The 17931-nt window shown below is 44.1% G+C and overlaps 1 protein-coding gene across 1 annotated transcript; it reads left to right on the top strand.

Moving 5' to 3' along the window:
• The first annotated feature begins 4349 nt into the window (after positions 1-4349).
• LOC124706928 (putative disease resistance protein RGA1) lies at positions 4350-16321 on the top strand. Its single transcript, XM_047238598.1, has 4 exons — positions 4350-4653; positions 5005-5924; positions 12840-15332; positions 15636-16321. The coding sequence occupies exons 1-4, from the start codon at positions 4350-4352 to the stop codon at positions 15645-15647; spliced, it is 3729 nt and encodes a 1242-aa protein (XP_047094554.1). The 3' UTR covers positions 15648-16321.
• Positions 16322-17931: the final 1610 nt, after the last annotated feature.

Here is a 17931-nt window from a genome sequence, read left to right as displayed (position 1 = left end):
TTTGCAGTGTCTTGTATATTTGAATCATACAAAGGTTTGTACAAGATACTGCAGATACCTGAGGGGTGTATTAGAATGTTAATATGGGTATTATATCATTTATTTAATGATTATTATTGGAACTTGAATTTAAATACTTATATGGTCATGAATTTATATTTTTTTTACTTTAATTCACTTTTTATTATGCAATCAATTCTGTTTAGAATTATGAAAGTTGATACTTTCATCTCAAAGTATTTCAAGGATTGTTACTATGTCTTGGTTTTCATTTGAGGACTTAATCACTGGCATTTCATGTAAGCAACATTTTCTTAGGTTTTTGTAGGTTTTGATTATAACCCAAATTCACGGTTAGTATTAGTACTATATTTTAAATATAACTTAAAAATCCTAGAGTATGCATTACTCTCCTCAAGGTTGGGCTTTATTTACAGAGATAAGTGGTTGATCACCACACATGGATTTAATTGTGAGTTTAAGCACTAGAGGTTGCTTGGGTTTAATTAGTGAAGCATAGGATTTAGCTAATGAGCAATTCTAGGGTTCTCATCACATTCTCCTAATGGCAATTGGTTTGAATTCTCAATTAGGGCCTAGCTTTATATTATGATCACAATAGTGATACATAAACTAAGGTTGAGATTTAATTCTAGGTTGTAGAGATGAGATGACATCATATTGCACTTGCTAGGGTTTATTCTCCCCTAACCAAGGTAATATGATTACTTGCTTAATTATTTCTGTTCTCCTTTAATTACTAATGATTTGAGAATTGATTCTATCTTATTTCTATTAACTTCCTTTATATCCTTAATCTATTAAGAAAGTAATTAAAATAGTTATGGTTCTTTTTATAGTTAACTTTGGTTATATGAATGAATGATCTCTCACCATATAAAATATAGAGTTTGACTCTAGAGGTTTTCATGTGGTTCTTAGGTGAAGAATAGGTGGAATGTAAATGTGGTAGAATTATACCTGTGATCACCAAGTGGTTCACAAGTTAAGGTTGGGATCTAAGTCTAGTGTTGCTTATTATTGATCTCCTTATAATTTCATGTGGCTAATGATATCTGCTTATCCTATTAGGGTTTAACTTATCCTCACATACTTCAAGAGCATGATCATGGATTAGGCATGATCAACTTGTGCTTAATATCTCTACCTCAAATTCTTAGGGTTTATGATCATCACCCAATTTATAATGATCAAGGTTGGACTTCCTAATGTATCTCTCATTAAATAGGTTTCTCACTTCCATGATCAAGTATTGTCTTGATCAACTAGAGTACAATATCTCACTTATCATTTCTTGGGTGGACATGGTCATGGTTGTCTCAATGGATTATATCCCAGGAGAATATCTGAGATATTCTGTTAGGGTTCTTCTTAAACAATGATGATTTAATCATCAGGTATATGGAATGGGTCCTTCTCACAAATTTAAGTGTTGACTCAACTATCTTGAGAATAACACCATAGCTTGAGTTCTCTCATACAGGAATAGCTGATTCTAGGTTATGATGTACTCCTAATACTCTAGTTCAATGGTTGTCTTTTATTCATAAATAGATAAAACTAGAATTGATATGAATAGTCTCTCTCAATTGGGAATGTCTTGAATAATATTCCAAGGTTGTGTTCTTGAGATGAGGTTTGAATACTTGGATATATATCCAAGGTTTAGCTTAAGGTTGGTTATTACCTCTCTAACAATCATTATAGAACTCTCACCTCTCTAGGTTTGGTGTATAATAAGATAGATTAGATAAGGATATATATTTTTAAAGTTGATCTCCTTGTCTTGTTTCTAAGATTAAGGTAGAATAAATACCATGAGGTTCATGGTAAGATCAAGGTTTAGTTTTGTACATTGAGAAGATAAGTCAAGGATGGTTTCTCCATTTTATTGTTACTTGATTTGCAATTGAATTGGTGTTCATAAGTTATGACAAGGTTTACCATAATATATTATTTTATAAGATCAAGCAATTGATGCTTGAATGAATTGTTGTTGTGTTGATTATTAATTCCATTTGATCTAATCCTTTAGATCAAATTATCTCTACCCAAAACAAGGTTGAAGCAAGGTCACATTGAGGTTTATAGCGCTTGACTTGATGAGCTACTTCAATTCCACCAAGGTCAAGTGAAACTTCGACTATCGTGACTCGTTTTTACTTTAAAGCGCGAAAATTCCCGCATTTTCTATGCATGAATGCAATGCACACATATGTTTCCTCTATTTTTGTAACCCCATTACCTGGGATATTACAGTATCCTTTCTTGAGATGGCTTCTTCCGTTGCTCCGCTATGTCCTCCGCTATGTTGATTGCTGAAGAGGGATTTGGTGGTAGTAGGTTTTATTTTCTTTATTTTCTTGTTTATGTTCTATAAGCTGTTCATCCATTGTACCATCAGGTTTATTAATTTAAGGCAGATATAATGTCCTCTCTCTAATAAAAAATGTGTATAACAAAAATCTAATTTTCACACAGATGATTTTATGAGCTGTATAAAGTATCGTATAAGGGCATCTTCAAGGGGACGACGCAAACGGACGCTCCACGACAGCCGCGCGGTCAAAAAATGCGTCTTGGACCAGGCCTAGCGGCCCAGACGCATAGTGACCGATCCGTCCGCGGAGACGCAAACGCGGCGCGTATTTGCGCATCGAACTCTGCGGACGTTGCACGGTCGCGCCGAGTGTCTGCGTGCTTTTCCCACGGGCCCACTTGGGCAGCGACCTGTTTCGAGCGCATCGCTTCCGCGGCCGTCGCTTCGGCGGTCACCGCTTCCGCGTCTGCACAGCAGGTTTCACCATCAATGGCGCCGCTTCCTCTTCTGCACCGGGACTAGCGGGGGGCGGCTGGGCTTGTGCGCCGCCATCAATTGCATCGTCTCCCGCGCGCGTCCATCCTTTAAAATACGAAGGGCATCGTCTCTACCATTGCCCAGACCATCGACACATCCGCTTACCACCGCGTGGGAAAAGAAAAAGCACAACTCCAAGGCGTCCGACAACGGCACCAAGAAGTACAAGCAGGTGAACAGGGTGCCACTCCCCGTCGATATGGCGCGGGTGCTGCACGCTAACTAGGTGGCGTGTGATCGCTGGAGGAACGTGCACCTTCATGGTGGCGGGTGGTAGCTCAGCTACCGCCGGGTACCTTGTCGCGAGCCGGAGAGGAGCGCCGAGATCCGGCGCAGGCGGGCTTACCTGCCGCTGGACCAACGCGACAATCCAACCTTCGCCGTGGGCTCAAATGAGTGGCACACCTGGCGCCGCACCGAGGAGGATCCGAGGAGGAAGGCGGGCTTCCTCGGTGACCGAGATTTCCCGTTCGCGCACCCGCCGCTGCCTTGTCATCGAACACGGCACCCACCGGCGCCTCCACATGACAACAAGGACGACAACGAGGATGAGGAGGACGACGACGCGTACATGTTGGCCTACTAGAACGAGGAGGCCAAGGTCGACATCGACGACTTTATCGCCAACGTCTTCCATGACTACCAGGCGGCCATGACGGAGGGCCGGAAGTTCGACTTCCCGCTGACCATGAATGACGAGGAGATAGAGAGGCTCGACGTCCTCGTCTCGCGGGTGGACCGATAGGTGCAGCCGCCGCTACCCTAGTACGCCACCCAATTCATACCACCTTGCCTCACGGAGAAACAGGCCCCTACAAGCTACAACAGGCGCTGCAGGTACCAGACTTCGTCGTCGAGGCTAGGGCTTTTAGTTTTTATATTGTATATTTTCTTTTTACCACTATGTAAATTATTTTTAAACGATGCGAACCAAAAAAGTGGGGCGTCATGCCACTAGGGGCTGCCCCCGACGCAAAGGGACGCGCGGTCATTTTCAACCATTTCTGCCGACGCATTGCGAACAATTTAAACGTCCGTTTTGCGTCGCCTCGTTGGAGATTCCCTAAAACTACATCATATTTTAGGGTACACAAATAAAAAATGCGGCTTTAAGTAGGCATTGAAGTTTTATTATTTTTCTCCATATTTTTCATTTTTGTGTAGGCCGCATCTGGAAACATAACTTTATACTTTCATACGTGTATGGTAGACACCTACATATGTACTCATATTCTTTTCCTGAATTTTTGGAAGTGAAAAAAGTGATTTTTTTGCTGTTGCAAAAACTGGCTTACATGTGGTCGTATTTAATTAGCACGGTGCCACAGTCATACGCAGTTGACCTGGAACAGTTGAGCACGGCGCCACAGTCATACGCCCGGGCTTTATTTAGATCAGATCTGAAGCTGGAGCCTCTACCTTCACCGCTCTTGCTCCCAGCCCCCTCCCCCAACCTTGAGCAGCGGCGGCAATGGCGGAGCTCGGCGGAATGCTTGCCGCTGCCATCCTCAAGGTGGTGAGCGACCAGATTGGTTCGGCTATCGGAGGTCAGATCACCCTGCAGAAGAACTTCGACAAGGATTTGAGGAAGATGAAAATGGCTCTGGAATCTGTCGAGGCCTTGCTCAAGGTCGCCGAGAGGCGGTCCATCACTGATGAACCGACGCTTCTGTGGCTGAAGCGGCTCAAGGACGCCATGTACGCCATCTCGGACATGATTGATGACTTCGAGGCCGATACAGAACCAATCACTCAGCCGTCTCCACGGAAGGTATGTGTGCGCTGCAGGCCACCGGCCTGTTTGTTCTACCTTGTTCTTCCAACTATCGTCATTGATCACTTCTTTCTATACAAACTTGCTAGAGATAATTAAATAGACAAGTTAGAATAATTTTTTTATATTATTTAACTTTTCTAAATGTTGTAAGACTTTTCATGTCTGATCTTAGTTTTCTTATAGTTTTGTCATGGTCATACATTCGGAATCTTTCAAAAATATGAAAGAAGATTTGGTCTTATAGAAACTTGATGTTTTTTCGAAAATCCAGTTGTGCCAAATGCCTTTGTAGTATAGAACTATAAAGCTGGTCAGTTCTCACTCTAGTAACAAATCAATTGTCTTGCAGTTCTCATTCAAAAATATTTGGCAATTATGATCCCGTGTCTCATAGTTGGTCCCAAGATTACAATGGCCAACAAGATGGAGACGATGAGGGAGGATCTGAAGGTGATAACCGATCAGCACAAGGAATTCAGATTATGGGAAGACGCTAATACCAATGAGCCAAAGGTTACCGATATACGGGAAACCACGTCAATCATGGAGACACATATTGTTGGGAGGGCCATTGCGGAAGAGGAAATATTGGCTTCTTTATCTGAGAACATGCAAAACGAGATCACAATCCTTCCCATATGTGGAATTGGAGGCCTTGGAAAGTCAACCTTGGCAAAAATGGTTTACAATAATTCCAAATTCAAAGAATACTCTCAGGTGTGGGTTTATGTGTCACAGATATTTGATTTGAAGAAGATTGGCAATTCTATAATATCACAACTATCAATGGACGTAAAGGAGAGTGAGTACAGTACAATGCAGATGATACACAATTGTCTTCAAAAGCTCCTTGCCGACAAGAAGATTCTTATTATTCTAGATGACCTCTGGGAGGGTGAGCAATTTCAGCTGAAGAGTCTAATCGATATGCTACAGATTGGGAAGGGCAGTAACGTGGTAGTCATAGTAACCACACGTGATGATGTCATTGCAGAAAAAATCTGTACCATCAAACCATACAAATTAGCACCATTGAGTGATGAAATGTGCTGGTCTATAATAAAGCAAAAGAGTTCATTTGAATCTAGAGATGACAAAGATCAATTAGAGGAGATAGGAAAGGTCATTGCAATGAAGTGTTGTGGTGTGGCTTTAGCAGCTAACTCTCTTGGACACATGATGCAATCTAAGAAGCCAAGTGAATGGGAATCAGTGAGAGATAGTAATATCTGGAATGCATCTTCTTCAACAGATCTAACTTCTTTGCAAGTGCTTCCATCTCTGAAGTTAAGCTATAGTGTTATGCCTTCATATCTGAAGCTGTGCTTTGCCTACTGTGCAATATTTCCAAAAGGACACAAGATAGCTAAACATGATCTTATTCTCCAATGGGTTTCTCTTGGGTTCTCTACGTGGGAGCTTGGTGAAAGATGCATTAGTCAGCTTTTAGGACTCTCTTTCCTTGAACATTCCAAGTCACCATCGGTGAGTTTATATTGTATACCTTATGCGATTGAATGTATTTTACTTTCTTCAAACTACTGCAAGGTCACTTAAGTATGTAGTGCATATTTTTTAAGTACACAAGATGCAAGATATTGAAATGATAGTATAACATATAGAGAGGTGTAACTTACAAAACAAAACTTTTTCAAATCAGTTCTTAAACATTTCAGTGGTTGATACACATAGAACACTCAGTTGCAGATTATTGCACTAGCTCCTAGTACATCCCCACAATATTCAGCTACTGATTCTATTGCGGCATGCTGTAATTCAAGAAAAAAATAGATCAAGTAGTGATTGCTAGGAGCAAAAGGAAATGCCACCACGAAGTCTAAAGTTTGCATCCTCATATAACGCATGATATCTTGGTACGAAAAGTTAACCCTCTGGGTTTTCTTAAATATTATTTTAAATGTAGGTTACAGTTTTTATCTTTTATTTTTATGTGGAAATGTTATATTATATTTATCGCAATTTTTATCTGATTATATCTTTTACTAGCATATAAATAAATAGGTGGATGCCAAAATTTCTACTTCCAAAAGTAAAATGTAAGAAAGATATGGTTACATTGGGCAATTTACGAGAAATCCTCAAGGGTTCTCACTCCTTAACAGGGCAAGCCAAGCCCTCGACCACGACGAATATACATATATTTCAATAGGAAATGTTGATTCCTATTCACTTATGTAGACACTAAAAAATGCACATTTTTCCTATAAAGAAGAAACGTAACATAATACTGAAAGATGCATAGCAAAAGTTTGAATTAAAATGCATGCCTGCAATGCGTCAATTCGGACTTTTGCATTTTTGTGGGTTCAATAATCTAGACCATTATGACTATTTAGAATTTGATACTACAATAGTACATATTCAAACAGAACAGTTTCATGCACACATAGTACTGTTAGAGTTGTGTTAGAGTTGTATAGTCCCTTTTCCTGTATTCCCTAGTGTATGAGAGGCTTACATGCATATTGTCACACATGTACATGTACTGGCCTATGGCCCTCTGTGAATACTAGTTGCTCATTTTCAACATGGTATCAGAGCTCATGGTTTAGCTCTTTGCACGCTGCAACTCCGTGCTCGATCCGCGCCGCCGCCGATGATCTTTCCGGCCAACGCTGCTCCACTCCTTTCTTCCTCCTTTATTCCACAAAATTTAGTCCTTTTTTGGCCGTTTTAGAGCTCCAAATCGAGCTCTTCCGTCGGCCCCGTCGAGCTCTCCGTCCTGGTCGCCGCCGGCCAGCCTTCGTCTCGGCTGAGGCCGTCCTTGGCCGGATCTCCTCGTCTGTGGCTCCGCCCCAGCTGCCTCTGGCCGGCTGTCTCGTCCCGGCCGCGTCCGGCCCGGTCCCGCCCCCAATCCGGCCTCCTCCGGCAGCCCTGCACAAGCTCTACCCCGATGCGGTCTCCTACGTGCTGCTGTTGTTTGGAGCTCGTACGTGAGCACCTCGTTCCGTACGCGAGGCTGCTGTGTGCTGCCGTGAGTTGTTCCCGCATTCAGATCTGGGTTGACCAAAAAAAAAAACAAGGAAATGGCGTCTTCTGTGTCTGGCTATGTCAGTATTCCTCGCTGCCCAGTGATTTTTGATGGCACCAACTATGGGGAGTTTGCTGCCTTTATGCGCATCCACATGCGTGGTCTTCAGCAGCTGTGGGGTGTTCTTACCGGCGAGGTCTCTTGTCCGCCGCACACCCACTGCTCCTACTCCGCCGTCCGTGCCACAGGCCCTGGCTGAGGATGCTACTCAGGCTAATCGGGATGCAGCCAAGTCTGCTGAGGCTGCTGCTGATGAGGCGTATGAGGAGCAGGTACTTGCTTATTCAGGGGCCTGTCTCAGGAGATGTCTCGCTTCAGGGTTGTCAGGGTTGTAGGCTTGGTAAACAGAATCAGTTACCTTATCCTACTACTGCGTCTGTATCTCAGCGTCCGTTTGATTTGGTCCATTCCGATGTATGGGGTCCGACTCCTTTTGCTTCCAAGGGGGCCACCGCTACTATGTTCTTTTTATCGATGACTTCTCTCGCCACACTTGGATTTATTTTATGACTTCTCGCAGCGAGGTTCTCTCGATATATAAGCGTTTTGCTGCCATGGTCCATACTCGCTTTTCCACGCCTATACATGTCTTTCGGGCTGATTCTCGCCGGTGAGTATATCTCCCGGCAGCTGCATGGTTTTCTTGCCGAGCAGGGTACTCTTGCCCAGCTTTTCCCGCCTCGGCGCCCATGCCCAAAATGGCGTGGCCGAGCGCAAGCATCGCCACCTGCTTGAGACGGCACGTGCGATGATGATCGCTGCCTCTCTTCCTCCTCACTTCTGGGCTGAGGCTGTGTCTATTTCCACCTATCTCATCAACCTTCAGCCCTCCATAGCCTTGCAGGTGGTATTCCTCTTGAGCGTCTTACTGGTCACACTCCTGATTACTCGACCCTTCGTCTTTTTGGTTGCGTTTGCTATGTTCTTCTTGCTCCACGCGAACGCACCAAGCTGACTGCTCAATCTGTTGAGTGTGTCTTGCTTGGCTACAGCCCTGAGCATAAGGGATATAAGTGTTGGGGTCCTATCGCTCGTTGGATGCGCATATCTCGGGATGTCACCTTTGATGAGTCCCATCCTTTCTACCCGCGTCCCGCTTCCTCTTCCTTCAATGTGGATGATATCTCTTTTCTCATGTTCCCTGACTCACCTCCTCCTATGCCTCAGGTCCCTACACCGCCGAGTCTCTCACCACCTTCTCCTTCTTCGCCCACCAAACCCCCCTCTCCTCCCTCACCACCTTCTCCACCCTCCACATCTTCCTCTCCCATGTCCCCTTCCTCGCCTACGGTGGTTCCTCCCTACCCTTTTCACTACTCCCGTCGTCCACATACGGACGATGATGCTCCTTCTGATATGCTCTCCACCTCAGGTGTGATGTCCTCTCCGTCCGAGCCGCCTCATCATCTTCGTGCTCGTCCTCCTCCTGATCGCTATTCTCCCACTCACTATGGTCTTTCTGCTGTCCTTGAGCCGACCTCTTATCGGGATGCTCTTGCTCATCCCGAATGGCAGCTAGCGATGGCTGAGGAGATTGCTGCTCTCGAGCGTACTGGCACCTGGGATGTCGTCACTCCTCCTTCCTCTGTTCGTCCCATCACCTGTAAGTGGGTCTACAAGATTAAGACTCGCTCCGATGGTTCTCTTGAGCGCTACAAGCCTCGTATTGTAGCTCGCGGCTTTCAGCAGGAGCATGGCCGTGACTATGATGAGACTTTTGCTCCCGTGGCTCACATGACCACTGTTCGTACTCTCCTTGCCGTTGCTTCTGTTCGTCGCTGGTCTGTCTCCCAGCTTGATGTGCAGATTGCTTTCCTTAATGGTGAATTACATGAGGAGGTATACATGCAGCCACCTCCTGGCTACTCTACTCCCGATGGCATGGTCCGTTGTCTCCGGCGCTCTCTCTATGGCCTTAAGCAAGCCCCTCGCGCCTGGTTTCAGCGTTTCGCCTCTGTGGTGACCTCTGCTGGTTTTGTCCCTAGCGCCCATGACCCTGCACTCTTTGCCCACACATCTTCTCGTGGCCGAACTCTCCTTCTTCTCTATGTCGATGACATGATCATCACAGGTGACGACCCTGAGTACATTGCCTTTGTCAAGGCCCGTCTTCATGATCAGTTTCTCATGACTGATCTTGGTCCTCTCCGCTACTTTCTTGGGCTTGAGGTTTCCTCTACCTCCGATGGCTTTTATATCTCCCAGGAGAAGTATATTCAGGACCTTCTCACTCGTGCCGCTCTTGGTGATGAGCGCACTGTCGAGACTCCTATGGAGCTCAATGTCCGCCTCCGTGCCACTGATGGTGATCCTCTTCCGGACCCGACTCGCTCTATCGTCACCTGGTTGGGAGCCTTGTCTACCTTGCTGTCACTCGTCCTGACATCTCCTAACCGGTCCACATTCTGAGTCAGTTCATGTCTGCTCCCACTAGTGTCCACTATAGTCATCTCCTTCGTGTCCTCCGGTATCTTCGTGGCACTATCTCCCGTCGTCTCTTCTTTCCTTGCTCCAGCTCCTTACATCTCCAGACCTACTCAGATGCTACCTGGGCTAGCGATCTAGAGGATCGCAAGTCTCTTTCTGCCTACTGTGTCTTTCTTGGTGGCTCTCTCATTACTTGGAAGACCAAGAAGAAGGTTGCAGTCTCTCGTTCGAGTGTCGAGGCTGAGTTGCGAGCGATGGCTCTCTTGACGGCTGAGGTGACTTGGTTACGCTGGTTACTTCCGGACTTTGGTGTTTCTGCTGACGCCCCGACTCCTCTCCTATCGGACGAGATCGGTGCCATCGGCATTGCGCGTGATCCGGTGAAGCACGAGCTCACCAAACACATCGGTGTTGATGCCTTCTATGTGCGTCATGTCGTGCGACATCGAGCTATGGCTCTTCATTATGTGCCTTCGTAGCTTCAGCTTGCCAACTTCTTCACGAAGGCCCAGACTAGAGCGCAGCATGGTTTCTTTCTCTCCAAGCTCAGTGTTGTTGATCCACCATGAGTTCGGGGGGGGGTGTTAGAGTTGTATAGTCCCTTTTCCTGTATTCCCTAGTGTACGAGGGGCTTACCTGCATATTGTCACACATGTACATGTACTGGCCTATAGCCCTCTGTGAATACTAGTTGCTCATTTTCAACAAGTACCACACTCACACAGGCCTCGGTTTTGAAATCCCTAACTGCAAGTGAATGGAGTGTAAATTTCTTAACTTTCCCTAGAAACCAAGTTGTGCCCACATAGTTTACTTTCACATACTACCACACTCACACATGTGTCGGTTTTGAAATCCCTAAGTACAAGTGAATGGAGAGAAAAAAATCTGAACTTTCCCTAGAAATCAAGTTGTGCTCACATAGCGTACTTTCATTACCAAACTTTCATAACCAATTTTTTCTAGAAAATACCTAACAAAAACAATATTCTAGCAAAAGAGAATTGCATATCCACATAGCATATTTTCATAACTAAATTTTTCGATATACACGGAAAACGATATAATAATGTACTGTCAATTTTTAGGGAAGTAATATGAACTGACCATCACAACTGTGTGGATTTATTCAGTATACTATTACTTTGGATTAGTTTTGGCCACAATAACATATCTGGTTCCTTGTCGGATACTGGAGCTCTGGCCACTGACATAAGCACTCTTTTGAAACTAATTTAACTTAACCTAGGCTACAACCAGATGGATGTGACCATCACTTAAGATCACTTCTCTAAGCTTACGGAGTAGCATAAGTCCATTTGTGGGATTAGTAATCCAATTCTATTGGTATATATGAAATTCCAAATCTACATATTATGTGCCACTAGGATTATTTAGAATTTGAGACTACAATCATACATGAAACCAACACCCACGTACTGCCACTTACACACTAGTCCCACTTAGGCCTTGTTTGGATACAGTGTTTCAACACAGCTGGTTTACCTTAATCCCCGTATAACTAACAAAATCACTTTGGATGCAGCATTCAAAACACGGATAAGGAAAAATTGGTTTCCACAATCCAAGCAATTAGAGTTTTGGGAAATGGATATTCATCGTTCTTCTGAAAACACGGTTATAGGAACCTAATCACAACTGCTCCAATTGTTTCTCAACAAAATTTCCAAACAGGATTTTTCTTCTACTTATTTAACCGAATAAATACTAATACTGGTTTTCGGGAAACTACCGAAACGAATTTTCCTAAAATCTAGCGCAAAACCTTTCTATCCAAACAAGCACTTGAGTTTGCCCTGGACCAATGGAGGAACAATATGTAGAGCATAAGAAACCACTAGGGTCGCTGGTTATTTCTCTTAGATCAGCGATCTGGTCTGGATTTTAAACTATAGTCAACACACAGTGGCTTGATCTACTATAATATTACAAGGAAAAGTACATTTCTGATCCATTAACTATTCCTGCCCTAAATAACAAATCATATAATTTGATTCTTAACTGTCCAAACTATGTAGATTCGTTTCATGATGATGTAGCGAAGGTTTTTGCATACAAGCCTAACCAGCACGAAAAACTGAAGAAAATAGGAAAACTCCAAAATTAAATAATGACAGTAAAAATGGGAAAGGAATCTGACATATAAACCTCTGTGTTGGTTTTTTATACCTTCACACTTTTCTACAAATTCTGATATATCATAGATGGTTTTTCTCTAGTCTACATAAATTATTTATGAGTTTTCTGGACTTGTTTCACTGTATGATTACTTTTCCTTCTTTGGTTTCTTAGGAGTTCTCATATTTTTGGAACTATCTTTTTTTTTCCAATATAATGTAAATTGACTGCCATGCATTGAGAAACACCATCACATCATCCAAAACTGCTTTGCACTTGTCCGAGAAATATACACTTAAGCACATACTTATCTAATTTTACAGTTTACACTTTAGGGAAAAAATATACACTTGGGAAATAGCAGACAAGCACAAGTATAATTTACTATTCAATAATGAATTTAATTCACAATTTTACAGTTTACAGTTTAGGGAAAAAATATATAAACTTGGGAAACAGCAGACAAGCGCAAGTATAATTTACTATTCAATAATGAATTTAATTCACAAATTGGCTTAAATATAAGAAACCCCATATTCTGACTCTGTAAAATGATTTTCTTGCAGACTATCAAAGTGTATGATGAAGATATGACGTTGTTGACCATGCATGATCTGGTACACGACTTAGCAAGATTAGTCATCGACGATGAAATTTTTATTGTTGGCAAAGGCGGGAACACTAAGGGAGTCTGCAACCATTATGCATTGCTTGATGATTGTAGTAAGCCATTGGGCTTGGAGTCATCCAAGATAAGGGCACTCTGTTTTATGGACTGTGACAAAATTGAACTTCACCATGCTGCATTTTCATCTGCCAAGTCCCTGCGCGTCCTTGACTTAAGCGAGTGCATCATACATAAGTTGCCAGATTCTATTGGTGTATTGAAGCAGCTAAGGTATCTTAATGCTCCTAGAGTCCAAGATACAGTCATTCCGAATGACATCATCAAGCTCTCAAAGTTATTGTACCTTAACCTTCATGGGTCTTCTAAAATCTTGGCTTTACCAGAATCCATTGGAAAAATTGAAGGTCTGGCATATCTTGATTTGTCCGGTTGTTCAGAAATTGAAAAGTTGCCAGAATCATTCGGGAGGCTTAAAGAATTAGTGCATCTTGATTTGTCAAATTGTTCTTGTATTGGAGGTATATCGGAGTTCTTGGGCAGCCTCACAAAATTGAAATATTTGAACTTGTCTCACTGCCAAAAAATTGGAGAGATGCCAGAAGCTCTGGGCATCCTATCAAAACTAGAGTATCTGAACTTATCTTTCAGCTCATATCTTGAAAGTTGCCAAGAAGCAGAAGTTTTGGGCACCCTGAACAAACTTGAGTATCTGAACTTATCTTCAGAGAAGTGTGATCTTCGAAAGCTTCCGGAAGCTTTGGGAAGATTCATTCAACTCAAGTACTTAAACATGTCAGGTTGTAAGAAAATGTTAGACTTGCCAAGGTGGAGTCTAAAAAATTTGGTGCATCTTGATCTATCATACTGTCGTAGTATTGATTGTCTAGATGAAGCTTTGGCTGGTCTTTCCAATCTGCAACATTTGAATTTACAGGGTACAGGTATCATGTTGTTGCCAGAAAATGTGACCAATCTCAAGTATTTGAATGTGTCTGGTCTTATTGATAGGGCTGAAGATAGCATTGACAGTCTCATCAACTATATATGCAATAATTTTTTGAATCTGGAGCATTTGGACTTGTCTCATAATTGGATGGGAAGTATTCCTGAAAGTATTTGTAACCTGAGAAAACTGCATACACTGAACCTCGCAAAATGCTATGTTCTTACAAAGATACCAGGTAGTTTAGGTACAATGGATAGTTTGAAGTTTCTTGATATAAATGATTGTTTTGGAATCTCCAAAGCCCCTCAGGTTGGTAGCAGTGCAATATCGTTACCACACTTTGGGGTGCAGCCTGGTGATGGCCACTCTAGTAGCAACCTCGTCCTGCTACAACACATAGATCCTGTGGAGCTCAACTTGACTGAACTTGAAAATGTGAAGTCCGTAGAAGAGGCCCAACGTATAAATTTGATGGAGAAGAAAAATCTTGAGTACTTGAAACTGAAGTGGACTCCAGATGCTGAGAGGTTTGTGGATCATAAAATTTTGATGGAAAACCTGGTGCCACCAAGCACATTGAAGAAGCTGGAGATATGTGGTTACAAGGGTGTCAGCTTTCCAGCCTGGCTAGTGCTGGACCAATTGCCAAACCTAGAGTGGCTGGTTCTCAGAGGCATGGCAAACCTGGAAGAGTGGACCACGTCACACTCCAGTGGTGAGGATCACGTGCTTGGAAAGTTAGAAATTCATGATTGCCCCCTGTTAAGGTTGAAACCGCGTCCACCTAAAGCTATAGCGTGGGTGATATCAAAGAGTGATAATGTGCTATCATCATGGGAAGGGTGTAGTGGACCACACACCAATGCCACCTCCTCCTTTTCTCCTGTAACTACTGAGCTGTCAGTTGAAAACAGCAAGGTACCTCTGCACCAGTGGAGCTTGCTTCAGCACTTCCCTGGCCTCACTGATTTGCATATTAAAGGCTCAGTCGATCTGATCGGCTCACCAGAGGTCCAACATCTCTCCTCTCTGAAGACTCTAGCACTAGAAGACAAATACTTGGAAGAGCTGCCAAAATGGCTGAACGAGAACAACTGGCAACTCAAAAGGCTACAGCTGTGGGGTTGCAGCAGCATGGCATCACTGCCGCACTGGCTAGGAGAATTAACCTCCCTCGAACAACTTTTCCTGGTTGACTGTGATGTCTTGTGTTCTTTGCCAGAAAGCATACAACAACTCACCCATCTCAAGAAACTATACATTATTGGCTGCTCTGAGTTAAATCACTTGGGTGAAAGGGTATGTCTCCTGCCCAGCTCTCTGGTGATTCTTGATATCTCGAATTGTAAGGGTATCAAGTGTTTCCCTGAGGGTATGGAACAACTCACCAACCTCCAAACACTAATTATTTCTGATTGCCCTGACCTAAAGCAGTGGTGCGAATTAGAGGAGAACATGATGAAGCTGGCTCACATAGAAGACAAGGTGCGTGTCCTACCAAAGCTGGCTCTCTGTAGTACTAATCTTATTTTATTTTTACGTACCCTTTCTCCTTTTCTTATACTAGAATTTACTCTGTCTTACATTTCTTACAGAGGGTTCTTTCCTGCATAAATGTCTACATCGTAATCTATTTTGCCTTGCAATTTTCCTTTTGTTAAACACCACTTTGCTTTGAAAAGTAGAGCAGTAGAAAAAGGACGACTTTATCTGGTTTCTAGAGTACATCTACTGGGAATTCTTTTGTACTACCGGCTAATCAAAGAATTATCGTTATTTACTTTGTAGAGCATTCGCTAGAGCTTGTTGAGTTAGACACTGTATATCGCACATCAAAAGTGGCACTGACGGCACCCTCGATGTCGCCGTCAGACAGATGTGGCCCCCGAGGCTCCCGTGCCAGGTACAACTGCCAACTGCTGCTGCCCAAGGTTTGGAGATGCATGGCGTGCAAGCCAAGGCCACGCTGCACGTGACATCCGCGCTGGTTGATGTGTCTGACGAATTCGGAGCCCGACTCTCCAGAGGTCGCCAACATTCCTCTCCAGGAGGGCCCAGATCCAGCCAAGCAGGATGCGCCGACCATGGGCCCTGTTGTTGGGGTGGTGGACGCCAGCCCACCATGGGCTACCGCAAGTCAGCTGCTCCAACTCGCGCAGATTTCCAGGGCAGAATTAAACCCTCAAGCCCAAGCAGCGATCTGGATAGCTCATTTGGAAGGACATATGAAGATCAATGTCGATGCAGGCGGAGTGGTAGCAGCAATCTGCAGAGAAGAGGCTGGTGTCATATGTGGCGGCCTCGGTTTTAACTGTACCTGGGATCTCCGATCTAGCAACCTTAGAAGCTGTTGGCCTGCCTGGTGGGTCTGCCTCTTGTTACTGATCTAAATCTTAAGAAACTGCTAGTGTCATCCGATTGCCTTGAGGTCATCAACTCCATCAATGATTTAACCAACAGCAATTGTTTCTCTATTCTGCACGAGATTGACATGCGAAGATTGGCGCTTGAGAACCTTAGCTTTAGCCACAAGAGTAGACGTTTAAATATTCGTGCTCATAACTTAGCTCGGTTCTTTGTGTATTTGAACATGGGCGACGTTCTGTGGCTGCTAGAATTACCTGATACCCAAATTGTACCTTTGATGACTGAGTAAATGAAACGTGCCAGGAACCCTGAAAAAAAAGTTGTCCATCATGCCTGGCATCATCCGCCACTCGCACACGCCGGTCCAAATTTTATCCCTAATGAGTCACAACCTTATTATCGGGAATGTCCATGGCCTCAACGACCTTGCTCGTAGAGTAGTGTGCGGCATTGTTAGAAGCAACAGTGCAGTGGTAGTTTGTATCCAGGAAACAAATTAAGTTGCAAGTGATTGATCTGAATGTGGTTCAACAGTGTCGTGGCTCCGATTTCACTGGATTTTGCTTCGCGCCGGCTGACGGTACCAGGGGTGGCACGCTCGCGGCCGTCCTGGAGGGGTCCGGCGCGGTGACCCGCTGCGAGAAATGCCAGCGTCGCGAGCACCAAGCCAGTGGCTTCCAAGGGAGGCTACACCGCGCTAGTCGTCTTCAGGGCGCGCCGGCTCACGGGCGCATCTCCCCCTAGGCCCCTACCCCGTCACACTCCACCTTCCAATCATCTCCAGGGACTGGTGGTAATGGTATTGATGCATATAATCTGCAATTCTGTTTATTGATTTCTTGATGTATGTATTATTCCACATACATAATTTGCTAGTTTCAGATTGGTCCAATCTTTGCAGAGATGGGAGGTGCTGCGTCCAGGTTGTTGGCTGCTCGGATGAAGCGGAGGCACTGACAGAGGGCGAGGGCGAGGGCAACGAAGAAGACCTTCAGGTCGCTGAACTGTTCACGGTGAACGCCATCACCATAGGCCTTGCCCTGCTTCATGGACGGCATCAAGAACACGAGAGCCATTTCCGGCCACCACGGTTTACCTGATAGCTCGGCGGTTAAGACTGCTTGAACATCTGTGTGAGGCATGACTTCATCGCTTCAGACTCTGTTCCCAAGACTGATTTGTATTGATTGGAGATGTTCAAGGCATACACGGAAGAGACCGCAAACCAAGTCACAAAAGTAGTACTCCCTCCGGCCCACCAATATTGTCTTATATTTGTTAGAATTTTGATGTATCTAGACACTATCTATTATATTCAAATTTAGTTAAATCTTGGGCAAGTTTCATGAGACAGGGGAGTATTTGTACTCGGTATATCAACTTTCAGAAATCATTCTGTGAAACTCATTCGAGTCATTCCCATCGTTCTCCAGCGGCCCGACGCATTTAGGTCACCAAAAGTGACTGTATGAATTTATTTGGGTCGGGCCGTGGTCACGGAAATCGGCTAAAATGGCTAAAGTAGTTGTTTGCCTCTGTGGTGTCCCCAGTGGCCCAACGCATATTTTTATGTCAACCTCATTTAATGGCGACCAACGTTCCATCGAGTTCCGCCGCCGGAGATTACCAGTTCATGCACGAGGGCGGTCGATTCCCGCACGCGGCCGAGAGTTTTGCACGCTCGGCCAGCGCCTCTCGCGTGCAGGAAACCGAACGC

This window comes from Lolium rigidum, chromosome 4 (assembly GCF_022539505.1).
Source record: "Lolium rigidum isolate FL_2022 chromosome 4, APGP_CSIRO_Lrig_0.1, whole genome shotgun sequence".
Taxonomy (NCBI): domain Eukaryota; kingdom Viridiplantae; phylum Streptophyta; class Magnoliopsida; order Poales; family Poaceae; genus Lolium; species Lolium rigidum.
This window is presented reverse-complemented; position numbering and strand designations above follow the sequence as displayed.